Here is a 19,930-nt window from a genome sequence, read left to right as displayed (position 1 = left end):
GCGGGAGGCATCTGTAGGATGGGAGAGACCTGAGCCCGAGTGATTCCAGGGGGAGGAGGGAGAAGGGGTGGCTGGTGGCTGGGGCGAGGTCCCCGGGGGGGTGGGACAGGGATCGGCCCCGGAGGGGGAGACGGCGGCACGGCCAAGATCACTGGGGAGAGAAAAGCAAGAGGAAGGAGGGAGGTTTGTGGCTTGGTCCCCGGCTGGTTGCAAGTGGTTTTTCATTTTTACAAAAGGGGTTTTCAGACTACAAGGGTCACAGCACGTCGATGGGGGTGAGGGCAGCATAGGCTCTGTGCCCAAGGCTTTACAGGCACCCTCTGGCTCGTTGAAACATCCCTGGGGCCCCGGGAGGTGGCAGCATCCCTGCTCCCAGGTGAGGAACCCGGGGCCAGCAAGGTTGAGTGACCTGGCCCAGGGCAGACAGTTCACTGTGTGCGTGTGAGTTCATTGTTCGTCGCTAGATGCTGACCCCGATGGCCCTGGGGAGACGCGAGGCCAGCTGACCGCGTCACATGTGCATATGTAGTGACTCCAGGAAGCTCCCAGGTTACTGCTCTCACCTAGTGCTGATCTCTCCACGGTGAGGGTTGCGCCCTCCCTTTCTCAGTGGGCTGTTCCAGCTGCCGCATGCTGTTAACAGAGCTGACGTTTCTCCATTCCTCGTGCAGTGGGGACCATTGATCGCCACTGTATTAAATCTACCAAAGACCCAGAGCCCAGAAGCGCTCTCACCTCTGCCCACGGAGGCGCTCCAGACACAGACCGGATGGTGGCACAGGGGTGTCAGGTGCCAGAATGGCCCCCCGGTGGCTGGTGGGGGAGCTGTGCCTGGCCAGAGGAGGGCTGAGCAGGACCGTCCATTCACCGTCCAGCGGGAGGGGCCAGGATCGGAAGGGGACAGGTCGGGGGTCTGGTCATCCAGAGCTTGACGGGCTGGCCGAGCAGCGCCATCTGTGCTTTGCGGGCAGCGTTGTTCCATGGGGAGCCGTGACCGGGTCTGCATTTTAGGAAGAGGGCCCTGGTGACAGGGAAGATGGGTCGGAAGGGCAGAGATCGGAGGTCAGAGAGGCAGCCACGATGGCATCTTCCTAGGTCTGGTGGGTGGAGCGAGGCCAGGACAGCGGCAGGAGGAGAAGGACAGGAGTCGGGACCAGGTGGGCGCGGAGGGAGGGGAAGGAGGGGGGCGTGAAGCCACGAGTCTCCAGGAGGGGGGCCGCCAGGAGAGGTGGAAGCAGACAAAGAGTGGCAGGTCTGGGTGAGGCTGGACACACCCATCCCCTGCGGGCTGAGGCGAGTGCAGAGCTGAGCTGGGGAGGCCGCCCGCACGTGAAGAGGACGCGTATCTGTGGGAATGGACAGCCGGAGAGGGACACGTGGAGTAGAGACACGGATGGCATTTCTGGCTCGCCGGCCAGGGCCCCTTGCAGCCTGGAGCTCTCCCTCCTCTGTTAGTGCAGGCAGGGGGCCCCTCCGGAGGCTGGCGCTGGGGAGAGAGGCGGGGCATCCAGGCAGACAACCTTGAGAGGTTTGCGTGATGACCTTGACGGCTCAGCAGCGTGGACACGGGGAGCCCCGGGCCTGGCCAGGGGGACGGACCGTGAGCGATTGTCGGGCTCCCAGGGCAGGCGGGGCGCTGGAGAGGCTGGGCCGCCCCTCTGCACCCGCAGGGCTCAGCGCCCCTCCCCTGCCTGCATGTCCTGGGGGGTAGGGGCTGTGTGACTCAGTGCAGAACCCTTCAAGGTGCCTCTGAGTGGTCTGAACAGAGGGACGGAGAGCCGGTGACAGGCCACTCCTTGCAACTAAACGCCGCGTGACAAACGCACAGAGGCAGTCCCTCACTGGTTTCAAGCGCTGACTCATCGGCCGCCTGCAAGGAGAGCTTTGCAGCCTCCATGCGCTGGTGAGCAGGAAGAGAGGGAGGAGGAATGCCATGCACATAATTCTGGGGCTTTGGCACCGCGCCTGGTTTTGATGGGTGTTCTGTAAACTCACAGTCCCATCTCTGGGTGAGGTTTTTCATCTCCCAGATCACTGGCAGGTTGAAATGATTTATTGTGCCTTAGTGTTTGTTCTGTTTCTGGAAAAGGTGGTACCTTCGGTGCCGAAGTCCCTGCATGTACATTACATTTTAGAATGTCAATTTCTGACACTTTTTTTTTTTTTCCAAAGGTGGTTTTGTGGGTTTACTTTTCACATTATTTAAGGCAACACGCCAGCCTCCTCACCCTTCTTCCTTCTGCTGAGCCAACGGTGCTTTGCACAGGGGCGGCTGGGGCTTGGCGTGGGGTACCCCAGCCGCAGGCTCCCCCTCCGCGGCCAGGCTGACCGCTTTGCCCGTTGCTAAGTGCGGACCCCCGTTTCCTGTCCAGCATCTGAGTCAGAGGGCATGTCTGCTTGAGTTCCTGTTTTGTGCTGTATTGGGCAAATATTAATGCTAACATGGTTCCCTCCCGCATCTCCGGGGCTTTATTTCTGGAGAGAACTCGGCCCGTCAAGGTGGTCTTAGCCGCAGGTGGCACTTGTGTTCCCAGCAAGCCTGGGCTCTGGGGCGCTCCCGCGGGTGCGCTGCCCTGGGACTGAGCGGAGGCCTCTGCACGAGTCAGGCGGTGGCCCTCTGTCTCCTACGCTCCTGTCTGTTGGGGTGTGGGTGTCGGCTCAGGCACTGAGAGCCCGGGAGGTCGGGCTGCCACGATAGCAGCCAGGATTGGACAGGATGTTTCAGGGTGTGGCCCCGCCGTGGGCGTGGCCAGGGGCTTTCTCCTCCCCCTCCCCATGTCCTCTCTCTCCTCCCCTGCCAGTCCAGCTTCCCGGGACCTGGAGGGGAGCCTGTCCGCATCTCCCAGCAGGTGGACCTTGGGAATCCTGGACGGGCAGCCAGCCCCTCTCAGGAGGACCCGGCGAGGCTGCTCTGGGCCAAGGTGGAGGTCTTGAAATTCCATCCCGGAGCACTTGGGACTGGATTTGCACTGACAGCCTCAGGCTGGAAGCCCAGGGTCCCACAGTGTCCCCAGCCCTCCACCACCGCCTTCCTCATGTTCTCGCACCACCTTCGGTGTCCAGGGACTCAGGGCTGGGTCACCAAGGCCCCCAGAGGCCGGGAAGCTGACCCTCAACTGCCCTGTGGAGGTTGACTTTCACTCCCTGGCACTCAGCCACTGGCCAGACACAGACCCACGGGGACAGAAACAGAACAAACGCTCTCATCCCTGTTTTCTTCCGCGGAAGGTAGAGGCTCCGTTAAATCAGCGCAGGTGCGATGACCTTGTTTTCATATGAGGGCGAGGTCACGAGGCCCGAGGCTCCTCCCTCCCACTGGCCGCATCCGCTGGACCTAGGAGACCCACACGAGGGCTGGGGTGGTGGGTGAAGGCCACGGTCACGGTCTGGGGCCACAGCCTGAGCAGCCTGCCTCCATGATATTCTTTTTCTAACTTTAAATGAAATGCCAACATTTAAAAATTTGGAGCCGTGACCTGAAAATACAAATTTCTAGTTTCTAATGAAAGCAGTAGAGGCTCAGCCAACCTGTCGGCCCTGGGTTATGCTCACGCCTGGCGCCGATCCAGGTTGGGGGGTCCCCAGGGCCCCCAGGTGCCTCACTCCGTGTCCTGCGTTCCGCATCAGGAGCCTGAGACGCTTGGGACTGTTGACACTCAGCCGCTCCTGGGTGAATCAAATAGGGAAAAACAACTGACTCGATTTCCTTTTTCAGACCTGCGTGCCCTCACGTTTGCAAAGTGGCCCAACTGGGTGCGTCCCCCGCCCCTGTCTCCGTGCCATCCGGCCCTCGGTCCGTGGTGCAGGGCCCGCGGGCCGGCGGGCTTCGCTGAGCGGCTGCCTCTCCCCGCAGTTCCTGTGCACGGTGATCGCCATTCTCCTGCACTACGTGTACATGAGCACCTTCGCCTGGACCTTCGTGGAGAGCCTGCACATCCACCGCATGCTGACCGAGGTGCGCAACATCGACGCCGGGCCCATGAGGTTCTACTACGTCGTGGGCTGGGGCATCCCAGCCATCGTCACAGGTGAGGATGCGCAGAGCAGCCCGCCAGGGGGCCCGGGCTGGGGACCGACCACCACGCGGGGGACCCACGTGGCACTGCGGATGCAGGAAGCCACGTCAGATAAACCAGCGCCCCTGGGTGCAGGTGGCGGAGCTCTCTGGCCTCCTCCTGGGCACTCAGCAGAGGAGGGGCACCTGCACCCACATCTGCTCACACGAGTGTCATCATCAGTGAGGGATGCGTCTCCCGTCAGGTGTGAGCTCCTTGAGACCTGGGCCCAGGCCTGTTCAGGGTTCGCCTGTGGCATCTAACAGACAAACGCTCCCTTGTCTGCCCGCTTTGTGGATAGATGGATGAATGATGGGTAGATGGATGGGTGGATGGATAGGTGGTGGATGGATGGATGGAGAGCTGGGTGGATGGGTGGGTGGACAGGTGGGTAGGTAGGTAGATGGTTGGATGGAGGGATAGATGGTAGATGGACGAACGGACGGATGGTGGATGGGTGGGTAGCTGGGTGGGTGGATGGATCGATGGATGAAAGAATGAGTTCATGAATGAACAGACAGCAGCACTTCTCAGCACACTTCACTAAATATGAGAAGGTCAGATTTGCTTCCTATGGGGAAAGATCCCCTCTTGCGTTCACAAAGGGAGAGCAGCACCCTCTCTCCTCAGCAGTCCCTGGGTTCCAGGGATCCAGACACGAAGTCCGAGGCCAGAGGCAGTGGGAGAAGGGGCAGATGCCGCCCCAGGGCTCTGCCCAGCAGCCACCCTGGTTTCCATGGTAGCATCACCAACTGGTGTCCTGAGGCCACTCTGCTCCCACCCAGACAGTCTGGGCACCGGGCTGTGCCGTTGTGACTTCTCTCCCTGGGCTCCAAGGGACCCTGAATGACCGTTGTCACCTCCATCCAGGGCTGCTGAGGGGGGGCAGTGGGAGCCTCTCTCACCGGCAGCCACCTCCTCTTGACCCAAAGACTGAACACAGCAGACACACTACGTCGCGTGTTTCCATGCTGTTTCTGGTCAGCTTGTGAGAAAGGTGCTTATTCAGGTGGTTCCTGAGCCCCAAAGACCAGGAAGAATGAGGGCTGGGAGCAGCTGGTTTCGGGGGTCCCCCCAGTGCCCATCTACTAACCCCCTGAAGCAAGGACCTGGTCGTGCTTGGACACTCAGGGCACTCATCTTTAATTTCATCTTCAGTCTGCCCAGAGCCTCTATTGTTATTTGGGTTTTTTTTTAAATTAGCAAGTTAATCTCAGAAACCAGAACATCGGATTTTATTTACATCAAATTCTATGAAGAGAAACGAAGTCAGGTCAGGATCATTTGCCAATTTGCTTATTTTACAAAGGAAAAGTTAAAGTTTGCTGTGTGCTTTTCTGTGCCCCAGTAAACTCAGAGTGTGGTTCCTGGTCTGTACTGTACCCTGTTCCATCTCCACCTGTGTGGTCACCTCAGGCAGCCCCTCCCGACGTGGCTGGATGGAGCAGAGCGTCTCCATGGGACCCTGCACGGGGACAGCCCTTGTCTCAGATGTGGGGCCTGACCCAGCCGGGCCTTTGGGATCCGGGGGGCGTGGGGGATGGGGGCCTGAGGCCACCTCCCCATGTGCTTTCCTTAACCCCCACCAAGTCTCAGTTGCCCAAGAACGTGGGAGCATTCGCACACTCCTTCATTCGTTCATTCAGGGCCAGCCTCTTCTGTGCGGGGCTCCGTTCTAGGCCCGGGATCAGAGCAGTGAGTGAGAACGGCAAAGCCTGTGTCTTCCGGGAGTCGTCCGTCCAGGGAAGACGGGCATTAAGTGATGGTGAATGTGACTCTAGGCTCATCCACAGACCCTGCACTGAGGGGTGGGCTCAGAGCCAGGGGACGGGGGAGGATGAGACCTGCTCTCATCTGGGGGTGGGGTGGGGGGCAGGCCAGGAAGGCTTCCTGGAGGAAGCACTCTTTACACTGGAGGGCTCGCAGGAACCAGGCTGCTGTGCTGGGGGGTGTGCCTTCAGGGCTCCGCATGTGCAACACCTGAGTGGAGGAAGGCTGGTTGGGGACTGACCTGAGGCTGGGCTGGGGCGGAGTGGGGGGTGCCACGTGGTCTGGAGTGTGGCCGTGGCCACGCCACAAAGGGCCTAGAAGGCTGCGGAAATACCCGTGTCCATCTCCTGAGGGCAGTGGGAAGCCATTGCAGGGTTTTGAGCAGTCGGTGGGGAGACTTGATCCTTTAGGGCTTAAGCAAGGGAGTGTGGCCTGTGGAACAGTCCAGGCCAGGTCCGGGAGGCCACGGCGCGGAGTGGGCTGCTTCTTTGTCCTAAGCAAGGTCTGTGTTGGAGAAGCCACTCCAGACTTCACCTTGACGGTTCTGTAAGGGCAAGTCCTGCTCTAGCTTGTGACATGGTTAGAAACCATGGCTGTGGCTTAGATAACATAGGAAACTCCTCATTTGCCTAGCACCTTGGAGTGGTGAGTCCTTCCTGGGGTGTGTGCATGTGCGTGTGTGTGTGTGTGTGGCGTGTGTGCTCTGTGCACGCACATGAGTGTGGCGTGTGTGGCACGTGCCTGCCCTCAGGTCCTTGCACCTGTGGTCCATGGCCATGTCCTGGCTTCCACGTGGCCCAGCAATCAGGGCATCCCCATCGTGCTTCGTGGCTGGTCCTGGCAGGTCCCATCACCTCCGTCTTCTGTCTCTCTCCCACCTCCGTCAGCAGCCCTGGCCCAGGTGGGCTCCCCACCTCTGGGGTGAATCCGCGAGCAGGTCGTGGCCATGGTGGGCCTGTGACCGGCACTGAGGGCCTTTGCTGGGGGGGGGGGGGGACCTGGGCCTTCGTCATTTCCCGGCTGTTTATCTCGGGTTCCCCACCCTCCCTCTGAGCACCATGCCGGGGGCCCCGGGTCCTGCCTGGGGTCTGGGAACACCCTGTTGTGGCCACCCCGCCATCGGGCTGGCCCTCACTCTTCTCCTCCCTGTTGTCCAGGACTTGCGGTGGGCCTGGACCCCCAGGGCTACGGAAACCCGGACTTCTGCTGGCTGTCCCTTCGTGACACCCTGATCTGGAGCTTTGCGGGGCCCATCGGAACCGTGATAGTCGTGAGTGCCAGGGGCTTCTCAGAACCCCTGATTATCAGGGTCGTGGGAGGCCGGGTGCCCCTTGGGTACGCTGGCTTGAAGGGTGTTTGGGGCCGATGGGTTACCAGCTCCGCTGAGCATCTGGGCGGACAGGAAGGGCTGAGCTCACGGTGATAAAGCCTTGTCCTCAGACCCGTGGGTGCTGGGATCTGGTCCAGGTCCGCGTCCACTGTGACGCTGGTCAGCATCCAGCTCCAGCGGGCTCCTGGGCTCTGAGGCCTCGTCCCAGAGGCACCTCCCGAGATGTGGGCTGAAGACCCTCAGAAGCCTTTGGCTTTTGAAGGTCTCTAGTGACAGTACAATGGAGCGGCCACTGGACTTCGGGTTTCTCTGTTTGGTTTGTTTTCAGGTCAACACAGTCATTTTTGTCCTGTCTGCAAAGGTCTCCTGCCAAAGGAAGCGCCATTATTATGAGAGAAAACGGGTCGTGTAAGTTGTTGCCTAACCCGGCCAGTGGGTGGGACCTGACGTGGGGCCAGCTCCACCCGACACCCCTGCCTGTCCCCATGAAAGTGCCCGTCACCGGGCCCGTCCAGGGCGTCATGGCAGCCACGTCAGTGGGGAATCAACAGGCCGCAGTGGGGAGAGGCCAGCCGTGTCTGGACGTGTCTGGGCTGTGCCGAGCGGAGTCTGGATCTCTCAGGGGACAGCTGGACATCGTGGAGGAAAGCGAGGGAGGCTGACCACAGGGGGACTGGGGCGGGTGGCCGGCCGGGGTGGCAGCCTGGACCAGGAAGGGAGAGATGTTTAGGATGTAGGACCCACGGGGTTTGTGGTGGAGTCACTGAGGGGAGAGGGGGTAGCAGTGACGCCTGGGTGTCCTCGCCTGGACCGGCAGGAGGAGGGGGATGGTGACAGCCGGGTGCGGGGAGGTGCCAGGGCGCCTGGACACTCCCTGGAGTCAGACAGGGTGGGGGTGGGGGATGGAACTTTCTGGGTTGGTGGTGACAGTGATGCCGACACCACAGGAGTGGAGGAGCTCGCCCAGCGAGAGGGTGCAGCGCAGGAGGATGGGGCCCAACAGAGAGGGGGCATCCCATGTTTTCAGGTTGGGAGAGAGCAGGGGACCCACAGAAAAGCCTTGCGGGAGGCAGGCAGGGCAGCTTCGGGAGAGCTCAAGCCACGAGAGGGTCAGGGGAGGGGAGGACAAGGGTGTCCACCGGGCCCAAGCTGGGGGTCCAGGGAAGGGAGGATGTGTGAGGAGGGGCTGAGGGGCCGCAGAAGGTGCCGGTCCACCCGGCCCACAGGAGAACAGAGTCTGAAAAGGCCACGGAGGAGCAGAGACCGCGGGCAGGGGACGCGGAGTCGGGGTCCAGCCTGCTCCACCGTCGTCCGCTTCCTCCCCGCCCCAGACCTACCTTTCCCAGCCCTTGCCTCACGTTAGCATACGCAGTTCCCTCCAGCACCCCACGACCCCACCAGGGATGCACGTCACTGTCCGTTCCCCTTCGGCTGGGGAGACCGAGGCAGAGAGCAGGAAGCCCTTGCTAGGAGCCTGCACGGCGGGCCTGACACCTTCTCGCCACGCACCTCCTCCAGGTCCACGTACCTTCCGGGCCGTGCACCAGGCTTCCCGGAGTCGCTGTGGGTGCAGCCCGTGTACCAGCCTTGGCTCCTAGTTTCCTATTTACCTGTTTGCTTTTTAACTGCTCCCCACTAAGCTGTCTTTTCCCCTGTGTGAGCCAGGGGCTGCCTCATGGTACATGCTTCGAAAGGGTGTGGGAAGGAAAGAGGGTGGGGGATGGACGCTGCAGCCATGCCCCTGTCCCGCCCCCGCAGTTCCCTCGTGAGGACGGCCTTCTTCCTGCTGCTGCTCATCAGCGCCACCTGGCTTCTGGGGCTGCTGGCCGTGAACAGCGACGCGCTCACCTTCCGCTACCTCTTTGCCGTCTTCAGCTGCTTACAGGTGGGTGGCTGTCAGAACGATCTGGCGGGGCCCAGGGGTCACCTGTCTGAAATGCCCCAACCCCGAGTGGCCCCGAGAGGGTCCCCGGGGAGATCCTTGACCTGGCGTCCGGGCTGTGTTCTCGCTCTCTGGACACACGGGGTTGCACCGTGGCTGTCCTTCCGGTGTCGGCGCAGTTTGTTAGGGGTTATGGTGAAGCCTCGTGGTCCTGCCACCGAAAAAAAGGCGCCTGTTGCTCCAAAGGCAGCTCTGCCCCGAGCCCTCCCAGGGACCCCCATTCCATGGCCTCCTGTGTGTCTGTCGGGACGCAGTCCTCTGCTCACCCCCTCCCCGGCCAGGATAAATCCCACTGTGTCCCCAGGAGGATGCTGGCCACTTACTGTCCACACCGTGGACCCTGATTAATGATGCAACATTGGGGATCCAGAGGGCCCGGGGGCTGGGGCCTGGGAAGGGGTCCTCCAGGCACCGGGCGTGCGGGCTGCCCTGACCAGGCCCCCGACCTGGAGAAATTGGAAGCCCCCGGGGCAGGGAGGCCGGGCGTGGGCCATGGTGGGCGTCTGCAGCCGCGGCGGCCCTGGGCACCGTCAGCTCCACGTGGCTGAGCTATGCTCCGTGCATCCTCCGGGCAGGCAGGTGGGCGGTGAGGCAGCGGCAGGGCCCTGGCTTCTCTATGGGGGCCAAGCCCGGCGCTGACCTGCCCCCTCCTCTGCAGGGCCTCGCCGTCCTCTTGCTCCACTGCGTGTTCAACAGAGAGGTCCGGAAACACCTGAAGGGTGTGCTCGCTGGGAAGAAGCCGTACCCCGACGACTCAGCCACCACGAGGGCCACCCTGCTGACGGTAGGAGGCTCCCGGGGATGCCAGGGCCTGGACCAGCATCAGACACAGCCCCTTGGTCTCGCGTCCCCCACAAAAGGGGGCATCACAGATCTGTCCCCGGAGTGTGGCATCCAGCCTTCCCTGCAGCCCCGGGAGCGAGCCGAGTCGACGGGGTGGGGTCTGTCCAGCTCACAGCCTCTTCCCCCGCCATGGCCGGCGGGGATCCTGTCTAGAAGCAGGGCGGGTGGGAGCTGCCACCGGGCCGCTGTGCCCTGTTCCCGGCAGGGGCACGGTCAGGGTGCTGCACGGGGGCTTGTGGTGGGGACCGAGCCACCCTCTGCGCCCTGGTGGCCTCTGCTCAGACGATAACCAGCCCCCTTCCCCCAGCGCTCCCTCAACTGCAACAACACGTACGGCGAGGAGCCCGACGTGTTCCGCACGGCCCTGGGCGAGTCCACCGCCTCGCTGGACAGCACCATCAGGTCAGGCCGGGCCGGCGCCCCTGCTGTGGCCGTGGGGGGGAAGCTCTCCGAGCAAACGTGGGCTTTGCCGCCTCCGCCCCGAGCTATGCGCCCTGCTGTTTGAGTCCACGTGTGTTTATCCGTGTGCTCCGGGAGTCTCGTGGCAGAGAACCTTCCAGAGCCCAGTGTGGCTGCCCTGGCACACGCAGAAGGCGCTGGGTGATGGCGGGGGGCCGGTCATGCATCCCCCAGAGCAACAATGCTGAGCCCACCCACCTCTACTCTCTCCAGGGACAAAGGGGGCCAGAAGCTCAGCGTGTCCTCTGGGCCGGCGCGGGGCGGCCACGGGGAGCCAGACGCGTCCTTTGTACCCAGGAGCACCAAGAAGCCCCATGGTACGTGTCCCCTGGGGCGCGGTCTCCCGTCAGCCTGCGCGTCTCCCTCCCGGGGGTCATGGCGAGAGCTTCCTGCTGGCTCTCGGCTGCCCCGTGGGCCCCTCGGTCACCGGAGAACGTACAGCCTTGAAGAGGTGGCCACCGCACACTGGGAGGATCAGCGGGCACCCAGTGCCCTCCCGTGCCCGGGCCCAGGTGGCTCCAGTCTGCAGGAAGCACCCCGCCCCCCGCCTGAGCCCTGTCCCTCCCGCCTGCCCTGCAGGCCACGACTCGGACTCGGACAGCGAGCTGTCCCTGGATGAGCAGAGCAGCTCTTACGCTTCCTCACGCTCCTCCGACAGCGAGGACGACGGGGTCGCGGCTGAGGACAGATGGGACCCGGCCCAGGGCCCCGTGCACAGCACCCCCAAAGGTGAGTGAGCCCGCTGGCTGCAGAGCGGCCCTCAGCCGTGGCCGCCTGCCCCTGGGACGGGGCTGCGGCGGCAGGAAGGACAGCCCCCAGCTCACCGTCCGCAGAGCACAGGTGACGTCTCAGGGGTCTCTGTGGGACCCTCACAGCCAGGACTCCTAACCCCACTGCTGCAGGGAGCACGACGCTCCCGGGTGTGGGGATGGGGCGGGGGGCTTGAGGCTGGGATCCCACCCCAGGACCTTCCCTCTCAGCCTCGGTGTCCCCACCTGGATGGCGCGGCCCTGCCAGGCCTGCGGGTCGGGGACCGTGGGTCAGCGCCGCTCGGGACACGCCCCCGCTGAGCCGAGCAGGCAGCCGCCCTGCATGTTGAGGGTCTGTCTTGTGCCTCAGTGGACTCTGTGGCCAACCACGTCCCAGCTGGCTGGCCTGATGAGAGCCTGGCCGGGAGCGACAGTGAGGGACCGGGCGAGCAGCCCCGCCTGAAGGTGGAGACCAAGGTCAGCGTGGAGCTGCACCTGGACGAGCAGGGCAACCACTGCAGCGAACGCATCCCGGCCCGGGAGAGTGGGGGCCCCAGGCCCGCGGCCGCACCGCCCAGCCAGCTCCCCGAGCAGAGAAAAGGTGCCGAGGGCCCACTGTCCCTGGAGCTGGTCCTGGGGGAGGCAGGCCCAGGCACGGGGTTCGGGGGTGGGGTCCGTGGGGCACGGGGGTGGTGCCCGGCGGGGCAGGGGTGAGACCCGAGGGGGAGAGGAGTGGCCGAGAGCTCAGCTCTGCATGACAGTCCCTCCCCGAGCCCACTGCATCCAGCAGAGGCAGCCTGATCGTGACCTTCTCGATCCCCCCGACCCCCCCAACCCCACCCCCAGGCATCTTGAAAAACAAAGTCACCTACCCGCCGCCACTGACGGAGAAAATGCTGAAGTCGCGGCTGCGAGAGAAGCTGGCTGAGCGGGAGCAGAGCCCCGCGTCCTCACGGCCGTCCTCCCTGGCCTCCAGCGACGGTGTCCGTGCCCCCGACGGCGCCATCCCCGCCAAGACGCTGCACCGGGAGCCAGGGCGCGAGCACCTCAACGGGGTGGCCATGAACGTGCGGGCCGGGAGCGCCCAGGCCCACGGCTCCGGCTCTGAGTGAGTAGCCTGGGCCGTGGCGGGAGGGACGGCGGGGATGGCCCCCAGCCAACCTCCCCGTGGTCCCCCGTCTGGAGGACAGGCCCCGAGCACAGAGGCGTGCCCAGGCAGAGGCCCGGGGGCTGCGGTGGGCTTCCACCCGGGAGAGGGCCCCTGCTTGGGATCAGGAGGCCGGAGGTGCAGCAGACGCCTGTCAAGGCCCTGTGTCCCGTCCAGCCCTGAAGCTCTAGGACTTGAGACCATGTGGGACCAAACGTTTTATGAGCAGTTTCCTTGGCCCAGGGTCATTACTGCCCCATTTTGTGGTTAAGGAGACTGAGGCTGGGGCGGGGTGGGGGTGGGGGCGCCTGGCCGCAGAGTCGCGGAGCTGGGATCCCGCTCCAGACGTCCCCGGGAGGTGGGGAGAATGGGAGCCGGGTCTTCTAGAACAACCTTCCTAAAACTTAGAGACTGACTCGGCTTGCTAGCCTTGGTGCTCTGGGCGCCGTCCGAGGCCAGCCCTGGGGAGGACGCTCAGATGGGCCTGGGTCTCCGGGTGGCCCTGGCCGTCGGGGGTACAGGTTGATTGTCCCCTCCCCTGCCTGCCAGTGTCGCTGTGTCCACGCATGAGCTTGCCCTCCGTGGAGCCTCCGGGCACCCCGTCCCCTGAGTGGGGGGTTCTGCCCCATGCCCCCCGAGTGGGGGTCTGCCCCTGCACAACCTCGGACCCAGCCCAGGTTGCTGGCTTCACGGGGGGCAGGGGCCGTCCTCGCTGACCCTCCGCCTGCCTGACGGCTTCTTCCCACGCGCAGAGGCAGTAACGAAACTTCACTTTGAACCATCAGGAAACCGTGAAGACAAGCCCATCACCTCCGCCCAGGCCTCTGTGCTGTGTCGTTGTGCTCCTGGACCTTGGAGCCCAGGGGGGTTCCCTGCCCTGTCAGTGAAGCAGGCCCTGGTGGCGGGGGCCCCATGGGGCTGCAGTGGTAGCCCCGTGACTGGCATGACTGAAGGTCCAGACACAAAGCGCTGAGCTGCCCCGGAGGCTCAGGGCCCCTTAGACCCGTGACAAGTGCCAAAGGCCACAGGCACGGGAGGCGTGGACTCCCGGGCCGGCACAGCTCAACCCTCGGACTGCGGACAGAGCCAAAACCGTGCGCTGGCCTGGCCGGGACAGGGCCCAGCAGGAGAGCTGGCCTTGAGAGGAGCCGCCGGGCCGGCTGGCCAGGACTCAGGGCCGCAGGCAGCTCCCTGCAGTGCAGGCCCGGGGCCAGCAGCTCCACAGCCCTCTGCAAAGGCAGCCCTTGTCTTGAAGCAGATCGCTTTCCTTTGTTGCAAAGGTGTAGATACTGCTGTATATTTGTATGGAACTTTGAAAAGGCAAAACCCTCTGTATATTTCGCATCTGTACTGACTCTGTCCACACTGGGAGATCCGTGGGACGATCTCTCCCTCTTTCTGACCTCAGGAAGATTGCACAGCCAGCCTGAAGTCTGGCACACATCCAGCAACTGGTGTCCCAGCAAAGCAGAGGCGGGTAGTGTGTAGGGAGCGCTGCTGGACAGAGGTTCCGGTTCTGCTTCCAGCCCAGAGGCAGGAGTCCGTGGGCATCACACGGGGCCGCCTGGATGTGCAGCACATTTGCGTTTGCGATGCTTGCCCTCGGCTCCCATCTGCCTGGACGGGCGTGGCTCCGAGACAGGGCCATCTGGGGCTGGACCAGGAGCTCTGCTGAGCGAGTGTGGGATGCAGGTGCACGCGGCCGCGACCGACACACTGGTCATCCCTTGCCCCCTTCGCTGGGGTGGGCCCCACTCTGAGCCCCGCGGGGCCTCCCTGGCCCCCTTCCCGGTCAGCGGTACTGCAGGTGGGGAATTCCTTTGTTCCTCTGCTCCTGTTCTCGGTGGGACTGTAAAATGTTCACACGTTCCTGATTCAGACGGAGGTATGAGGTCTTCCAGGATGTCACATTCCTTCCTGCCAATTTTCTAGCTCTTTTAGAGTCCGAGGAGCTCCAGGCAGGCGGGGGTCTCACCCCCAGAGTCTGACCAATTACTTCATTTTGCTTCAAATGGCCAATTGTGAGAAGGGACAAAGCCTCAGCACACTGTTCAATAGTTACCAAGCTGTTTTTTGGAAACTCACACCAAGGACCGGCTGTGACTCCCTCTGTGGGCAGTCGGCACAGCGTGGCCTGAGGGGCTGTGGAACGGGGCCCAGAATTACTCAGACACGTCTTATTTCAGTGTTTCTTTTGTTCCTCAGTCGGATGCCCAAATAAACGGTCAGCACAGCTGCCTCCAAATATGAGAAACCATAAAATACGATGAAAATCAGGTAAAGTGCAAAGATGTCCATACTGTATTATTTTGATGAAAATGCGAGTATTGTTAGTGGCTGAGAGGAAAACATACCTGATACTCAGGTCTAAGACCACAGGCTTCATACAGAAATGAAATGAGAACCCAAAGCCCTCACACTTGAATGAATTATAAATGTGCCTTAGCAGGGGAGTGGCCTTTTCAAGATACAAAAGAATAGTACCTTCAAATGTTTACCATTGAGGAGACATTTTCTAAGTAAAAAAAAAAGTGGAAATATTTTTTAGTCTGAACACTTCACTTTCGTATTGTCCCATAGTCTTCTGCAACTGGACTTTGTCCCTTGAGATGTATTTAGTTTTTTCATTTGATCAGAACTGTTAACCAAAAAAACAACTGTCAGTTTTATTAAGACAGGAAAAACGTAAACCTATTTGTGTGACTTAAGACTTTATGAGAGAGACACTGGAGGTTTTTTTAAACAAATGTGTATTTATTAATGTTCAGGACACTGGAATTGCAACACAAATGAGGAAAGAGTCTACAATAAATTAAGATTTTTTTGAATTTGTACTTTTGCTGTCTGGTTTTCCCCCCACTCCTGCATCCCTGTTGCCGCCCCTTCCTAAGGCAGCCCTGGAAAAGGGACCATGTACAGGATGCCGACAAGCCCGGGGGAGCAGGAGCCATTCCGGAACCTTCTATCCATTTCCTGCTCATCCAGACTCTTGCACCTTGCACTTCACAATTTTTTCCTGCACCAATCTCTCCTGTCCTTCTGGGACGCCAGTGAACACAACTGGTGCCTGAGGCTTTGTTCATCTGTTTTCACTCTTTTTTTCTCTCTGTTCTTCAGGTTAGATCATTTCTAGTGATCAACTTTCAGGTTGACTGATTCTTTGCTCTATCATCTCCATTCTGCTGTTGAGCCTGTCCAGTGATTTTTTTTTTTTAAATACTGTAATTTTAAGTTCTAAAATTTCCATTTGGTTCCTTTTTATTAATTTTATTTCTCTACTGAAGACTTCGAGTTTTCCGTGAATTTCGTGTTTACCTCACAGAGCATGATGATAACAGGAGCTTTAAACTCTCTAGTAATTTGGCATCTGGGTCATCTTGGGGCCGCAGATCTGTTTTCTTTTCTCTCTGTGTTTCCTGGTTCCTTGTGTGCCAGCTAATTTCAAACTGAATCCTTGATTGACATTTTTGAATGTTACGTCATGAGCCTCAGGGTCCTGTTAAAATGTGCTGGCAGATGTCAGTTGTTTGTTTTAGAAGGCGGTCAACCCCATTAGGTTCAGACCACAAGTTCTGTCTCCTTCTGTGGCTGTGACTTTGCTGTGCTGCCTTGGGTCCACTCTGTACACCTGCCACTCAGTTAGTCTAGGACTTGGGCTGGTTTATGTCCGTTCTGCCCTCAGAGCCTTTCATATGCTGCTTTGGGTCTGTTCCAACTCAGGGTGAGCCAGTGCCTGTCAGTATATATGGAAAGCGAGGGGTCCACTCCGCCAGCGCTGTCTCCTCTCTGGGATTTGCCTCACACGCTGTTACTCCTGGCACCCCTTTTCTTGGTTCCTCTATGCAAAAAGATGGGTTTCTTCCAGGGTTCTAGCTGCCTGCACTGCCTCACTTCCACCCGCCTGGGGCTACCTTTGGGGAGAATCAGCAGGAGCAAAGAGAAGACAGTGGGAGGGGCTCCCACACACTCCTCAGCCCGCAGGGCTCCCCCTTCCCAGGCCTCTCTTGGAGTCCTTGCCCCAGTGCTGGCCACACAGCTCCAGAGGTTGGGGCCACGCTTAGGTCAAGCCTGGGAGAAAAAAAGAGGAAAACCACCCATGAACGCCCCACCCCCAAAGGCCACTCTCAGGTTCTGCTCCCTCCCCTGTCCCCCTGCTAACATTCACCTGTCAAGAGTGCCTGGTCATGAACGTGATAGAATACCACCATCTCAAGCCAGAAGTGCTGCTTAAGGGGGGGACACATGTGAGGAGAGTAGCCCCCCGCTGAAGGGAGCAGGTGCGTCCGCTGGGCCTGGGTGGCCTCCCGTGGACATAAATAATTGCACTCCACACCAACCTAGCCAAGGCCACTCCAGGACCCGCGGGATCGAGACAGAAACACGGACGTGAACACAGAACATCTGAATGCCGTCCACGCCACAGAAACATCCAAGCCTCCCCCATCCCAGCTGTAAGAGTAAGCGCTCCCTCACATCGCGGCTGTAGCCTCACTCCAGGCTCCCTCCCTGTAGACACTGGGGGTGCAGGGACGTCCGGGGCTTGCGAAGGCTTCTGGGGAAATGGGCAACCAAGGCAGCTGGAGCCCAGGAATGTGGGCAGAAGACAGGCCCCGGGGCTTGACCCCGACCCCAGCCCCTCTGCACTCCCCACCTGGAAGTGCAGCCCTGGAGTCTGGGAGAGGCCCAGTGGTGTGCCCTGGCCAACAGCTAGGCATTGCCCAGAGGCCTCCCAGAGTCGGTCAGCTGTGCCCCCAGAGAGAAGGTGGTACTGCGGCCCGGAGGCTGCCACGGGCGCAGCCCAGGTGAGGCCTGGTGACCAGGGGCAGCGGCAGGCTTGTGCTCCCTCCTCCCGCCTCCACTGGCCAACCTGGCTGGAGGCCTGGCGTCGGGCTGGCAGGACGCGAAGAGCCGTCCAGAGGCCAGAAGGGCGGCCTCCGCTCTGCTGGCCTGTGTCCATGCCGACTGCCTCCACCCGCCCCATCTCCCACTGTGGCGGCTCCCCAGACGGGGCCACAGCTCAGCCCTCGGTTCCGCGCAAGAGCCCCAGACCCAGGGCAGTGGGTCCCGGGAAACCTGAGTCCACGCTGCCCTGGGAGCTGGCAGAACAGAGGCGGTGTCTCAGCCCCGGCGTCCATGCTGGGCTGGGTGTCCCCAGGGGCACTGCTGTTCCGTCCGGTCCCCTCTGCCCAGCACGACGTGGAAAGCACCTGCCGGGCTGTGGTCAGCCTCCCGGCTGGGTCAGGGCAACACCTCCCTGGGCCAGCCCCGCTGGAGCAGCCGCCCAGCCCTCCACCTCCAGCCTACAGGGCCTACGTCTCCATCTGGATCACGGAGATGCTCTTGGAAGCCCCTTGGCGGGGGTGGGAAGTGCCTGCATGTCTGCTCCAGCCCACGCCCCGCCCTGGGGACGCGCCCTGCTGGGTGGGGCCTTGGCTAGGAGGGAGCCAGGGGGGTGCCCAGAAACAGGAGGAGGGGGAATGGGAGGGGCTCCAGCTCTGCCTGGAGGGAGGACGCTGAGTGCCCCAGGGCAGGGCGGGGCCGGGACCCTCAGTCCCTACGGAGCTGTGTCCTCCTCCCCACACGGCTTGCCCACTTCCCGGGTCACAGCCCAGATCCAGCCCCCCGCCCCTCACCGGCCCCCACCGCAGAGTGGGCATCTGTGCCGCCGAAGGACTGGGCACCGCTGAGCCGGGGTTGGGGGGAGCGGTGGGCGCAGCTCTCGGTCACCCTGACGCAGGGTCACACTCAGCCGGCTGTAGGGCCCAGCCCACCGCGTGCCCCTGCCCCAGGCCGGCAGGGCCGCAGTGCCAGGCTTGAGGCTGGTCCCCCCGGCAGGCGGCAGCCCCTGCGCAGACCCGGGGCAAGTCCCAAGCGTGGTGTCCGTTCCCATCCTCCTCCCTCGGCCCCAGGTGGCAGAGCCTGGCTGTGCAGGAGGGCGACCACTCAGTGCTCGAGAATGGTCCATCTCGACCCGCTAGAGAACCAAGGGCATCTTGGACCCCCTTCTCGTCCAAACCTCCACAGCCCACCTGGTCCTCTCCTGTCCCCTCCCATCTGTACCTCACACCAGCCAGAGAGATCCTTTGCTCAAAACCCTCTCCAGGCCTCCCCTCCTGTCCAGAAGGAAGCCCTGTCCTCACTGTGGCCGCAGGCCCTGCACATTCTGGAGCCCAGGTGCCCGTCACCCACTTCAAGCCCCTCCCTTGTGTGACCTTCCTGGGGGCAGGAGCTCCGTCCCGGGTGACTTGACCCAGGGCTGGCCCTGCAGCTCTGCCCCTCAGCACAAGGGGCTTCTGAGCCTTGGGGGGCCACGTGACCCCCCCCGAGTTGCTCCCCATCAGCATAGCACCTGGAAGAATATGCCGCACTGCCTCTGCTCTAGAACCTTCTAACCCACAGGAGACGGGAGCCACACTTCTAGCCTCCACAGGAGCCTGGCTTGGAGCACAAGCAAGGGCTGAGTCTGAGGTCAGTGAGAGAGCCTGAGGCTCGTCCATCCTGGCACCGGAGCAGGTGGCTGGGCCCCTGAGCAGAGCACCAGGGACCCTGGGGCCCACCGGGAGCCGGGACAGGGCACTAACCCGCGCCAAGGCAGGGAAGCTGGAGGCACTGGGGCACGCAGAAGTGTGCCCTTCCAGGAAGAGCCAACCCCCACCTGACCCAGCTGACCGCGCCCCCGGGAAGGCCTGGTGGAGCGTCTCCAAACCTCCCGCCTCCAAGTCCTGCGGTGGCTCCCCAGCGGGCCTTTCAACTGCCCACGGCAGGACGACGGCCACCCACGATGCCCCCGGCCAAAGCCAGCTCCAAAGGTGCTCTCATCTGCCACTCAGCGCTGCACAAAACACGCACGTGCTCTATGGTGTGTGTTTGTGTCCCGAAGGGCACAGGTTGAAACCCTAGCCCTGATGTGGTGGCAGCCATTGGGTCTTTTTTTTTTTTGCGGTACGCGGGCCTCTCACTGTTGTGGCCTCTCCCGTTGCGAAGCACAGGCTCCGGACGCGCAGGCTCAGCGGCCATGGCTCACGGGCCCAGCCGCTCCGCGGCATGTGGGATCTTCCCGGACCGGGGCACGAACCCGTGTCCCCTGCATCGGCAGGCGGACTCCCAACCACTGCGCCACCAGGGAAGCCCGCCATTGGGTCTTGAGGGTGGGGCCCTCATGAAGCGGACAGGTGATCTTCAGAGGCCGCAGGGAGCTCCCTGGCAGTCCAGTGGTTAGGATTCAGCACTTTCACGGCCGAGGGCCGGGGTTCGGTCCCTGGTGGGGGAATGGAGATCCCACAAGCTGCGTGGCGCGGCTGGGGGTGGGGCGGTCCCAGAAAAACCCCTGCCCCTTCCACCACGCGAAGACACAGTGAGAAGACGGTCACCGGCCCCCCGTAAGACGACCCTCCCCCGTCGGAGCTGGCACCTTGACCTCAGACTTCCAGGCTCCACAACCATGAGAAATAAACTTCCCTTGTTTATAAGCTACCCTTCAGCTCTCGAAGTGACTGGCCAGGGTGCCGGGCACTCTGCAGGGGGAGGGGAGGCTCCCGTGCAGCTGCCTGGACTGGGGGCAGGGCCGCCGCCCCTCAGAGTGGCCTCAAGGTCACACTGTCCCCCTCAGATACCCTTGCAGGCTGGGAGTCAGCT

General features: G+C 62.0%; 1 protein-coding gene across 3 annotated transcripts in view; it reads left to right on the top strand.

The window, feature by feature from the left end:
• CELSR1 (cadherin EGF LAG seven-pass G-type receptor 1) overlaps positions 1-15,129 on the top strand; it is a 147,620-nt gene extending 132,491 nt beyond the window's left edge. Inside the window, exons 25-35 of one of the 3 annotated variants that reach the window (XM_027108004.1) lie at positions 3,854-4,028; positions 6,983-7,095; positions 7,484-7,563; positions 8,914-9,040; positions 9,756-9,881; positions 10,248-10,342; positions 10,613-10,716; positions 10,979-11,128; positions 11,519-11,749; positions 11,995-12,256; positions 13,081-15,129. In XM_027108004.1, the coding sequence (XP_026963805.1) occupies positions 3,854-4,028; positions 6,983-7,095; positions 7,484-7,563; positions 8,914-9,040; positions 9,756-9,881; positions 10,248-10,342; positions 10,613-10,716; positions 10,979-11,128; positions 11,519-11,749; positions 11,995-12,256; positions 13,081-13,090 (1,473 nt within the window). In that variant the 3' untranslated portion in view covers positions 13,091-15,129. Of the gene's footprint in view, positions 1-3,715; positions 3,754-3,853; positions 4,029-6,982; positions 7,096-7,483; positions 7,564-8,913; positions 9,041-9,755; positions 9,882-10,247; positions 10,343-10,612; positions 10,717-10,978; positions 11,129-11,518; positions 11,750-11,994; positions 12,257-13,047 lie in introns of those variants that run through there. The other 2 variants (XM_027108003.1, XM_027108006.1) reach the window with 2 other exon arrangements.
• Positions 15,130-19,930: the final 4,801 nt, after the last annotated feature.

Source organism: Aethalodelphis obliquidens, unplaced genomic scaffold, assembly GCF_003676395.1.
Source record: "Aethalodelphis obliquidens isolate GAN/ISIS:26980383/991018 unplaced genomic scaffold, ASM367639v1 scaffold8, whole genome shotgun sequence".
Lineage (NCBI taxonomy): Eukaryota > Metazoa > Chordata > Mammalia > Artiodactyla > Delphinidae > Aethalodelphis > Aethalodelphis obliquidens.
This window is presented reverse-complemented; position numbering and strand designations above follow the sequence as displayed.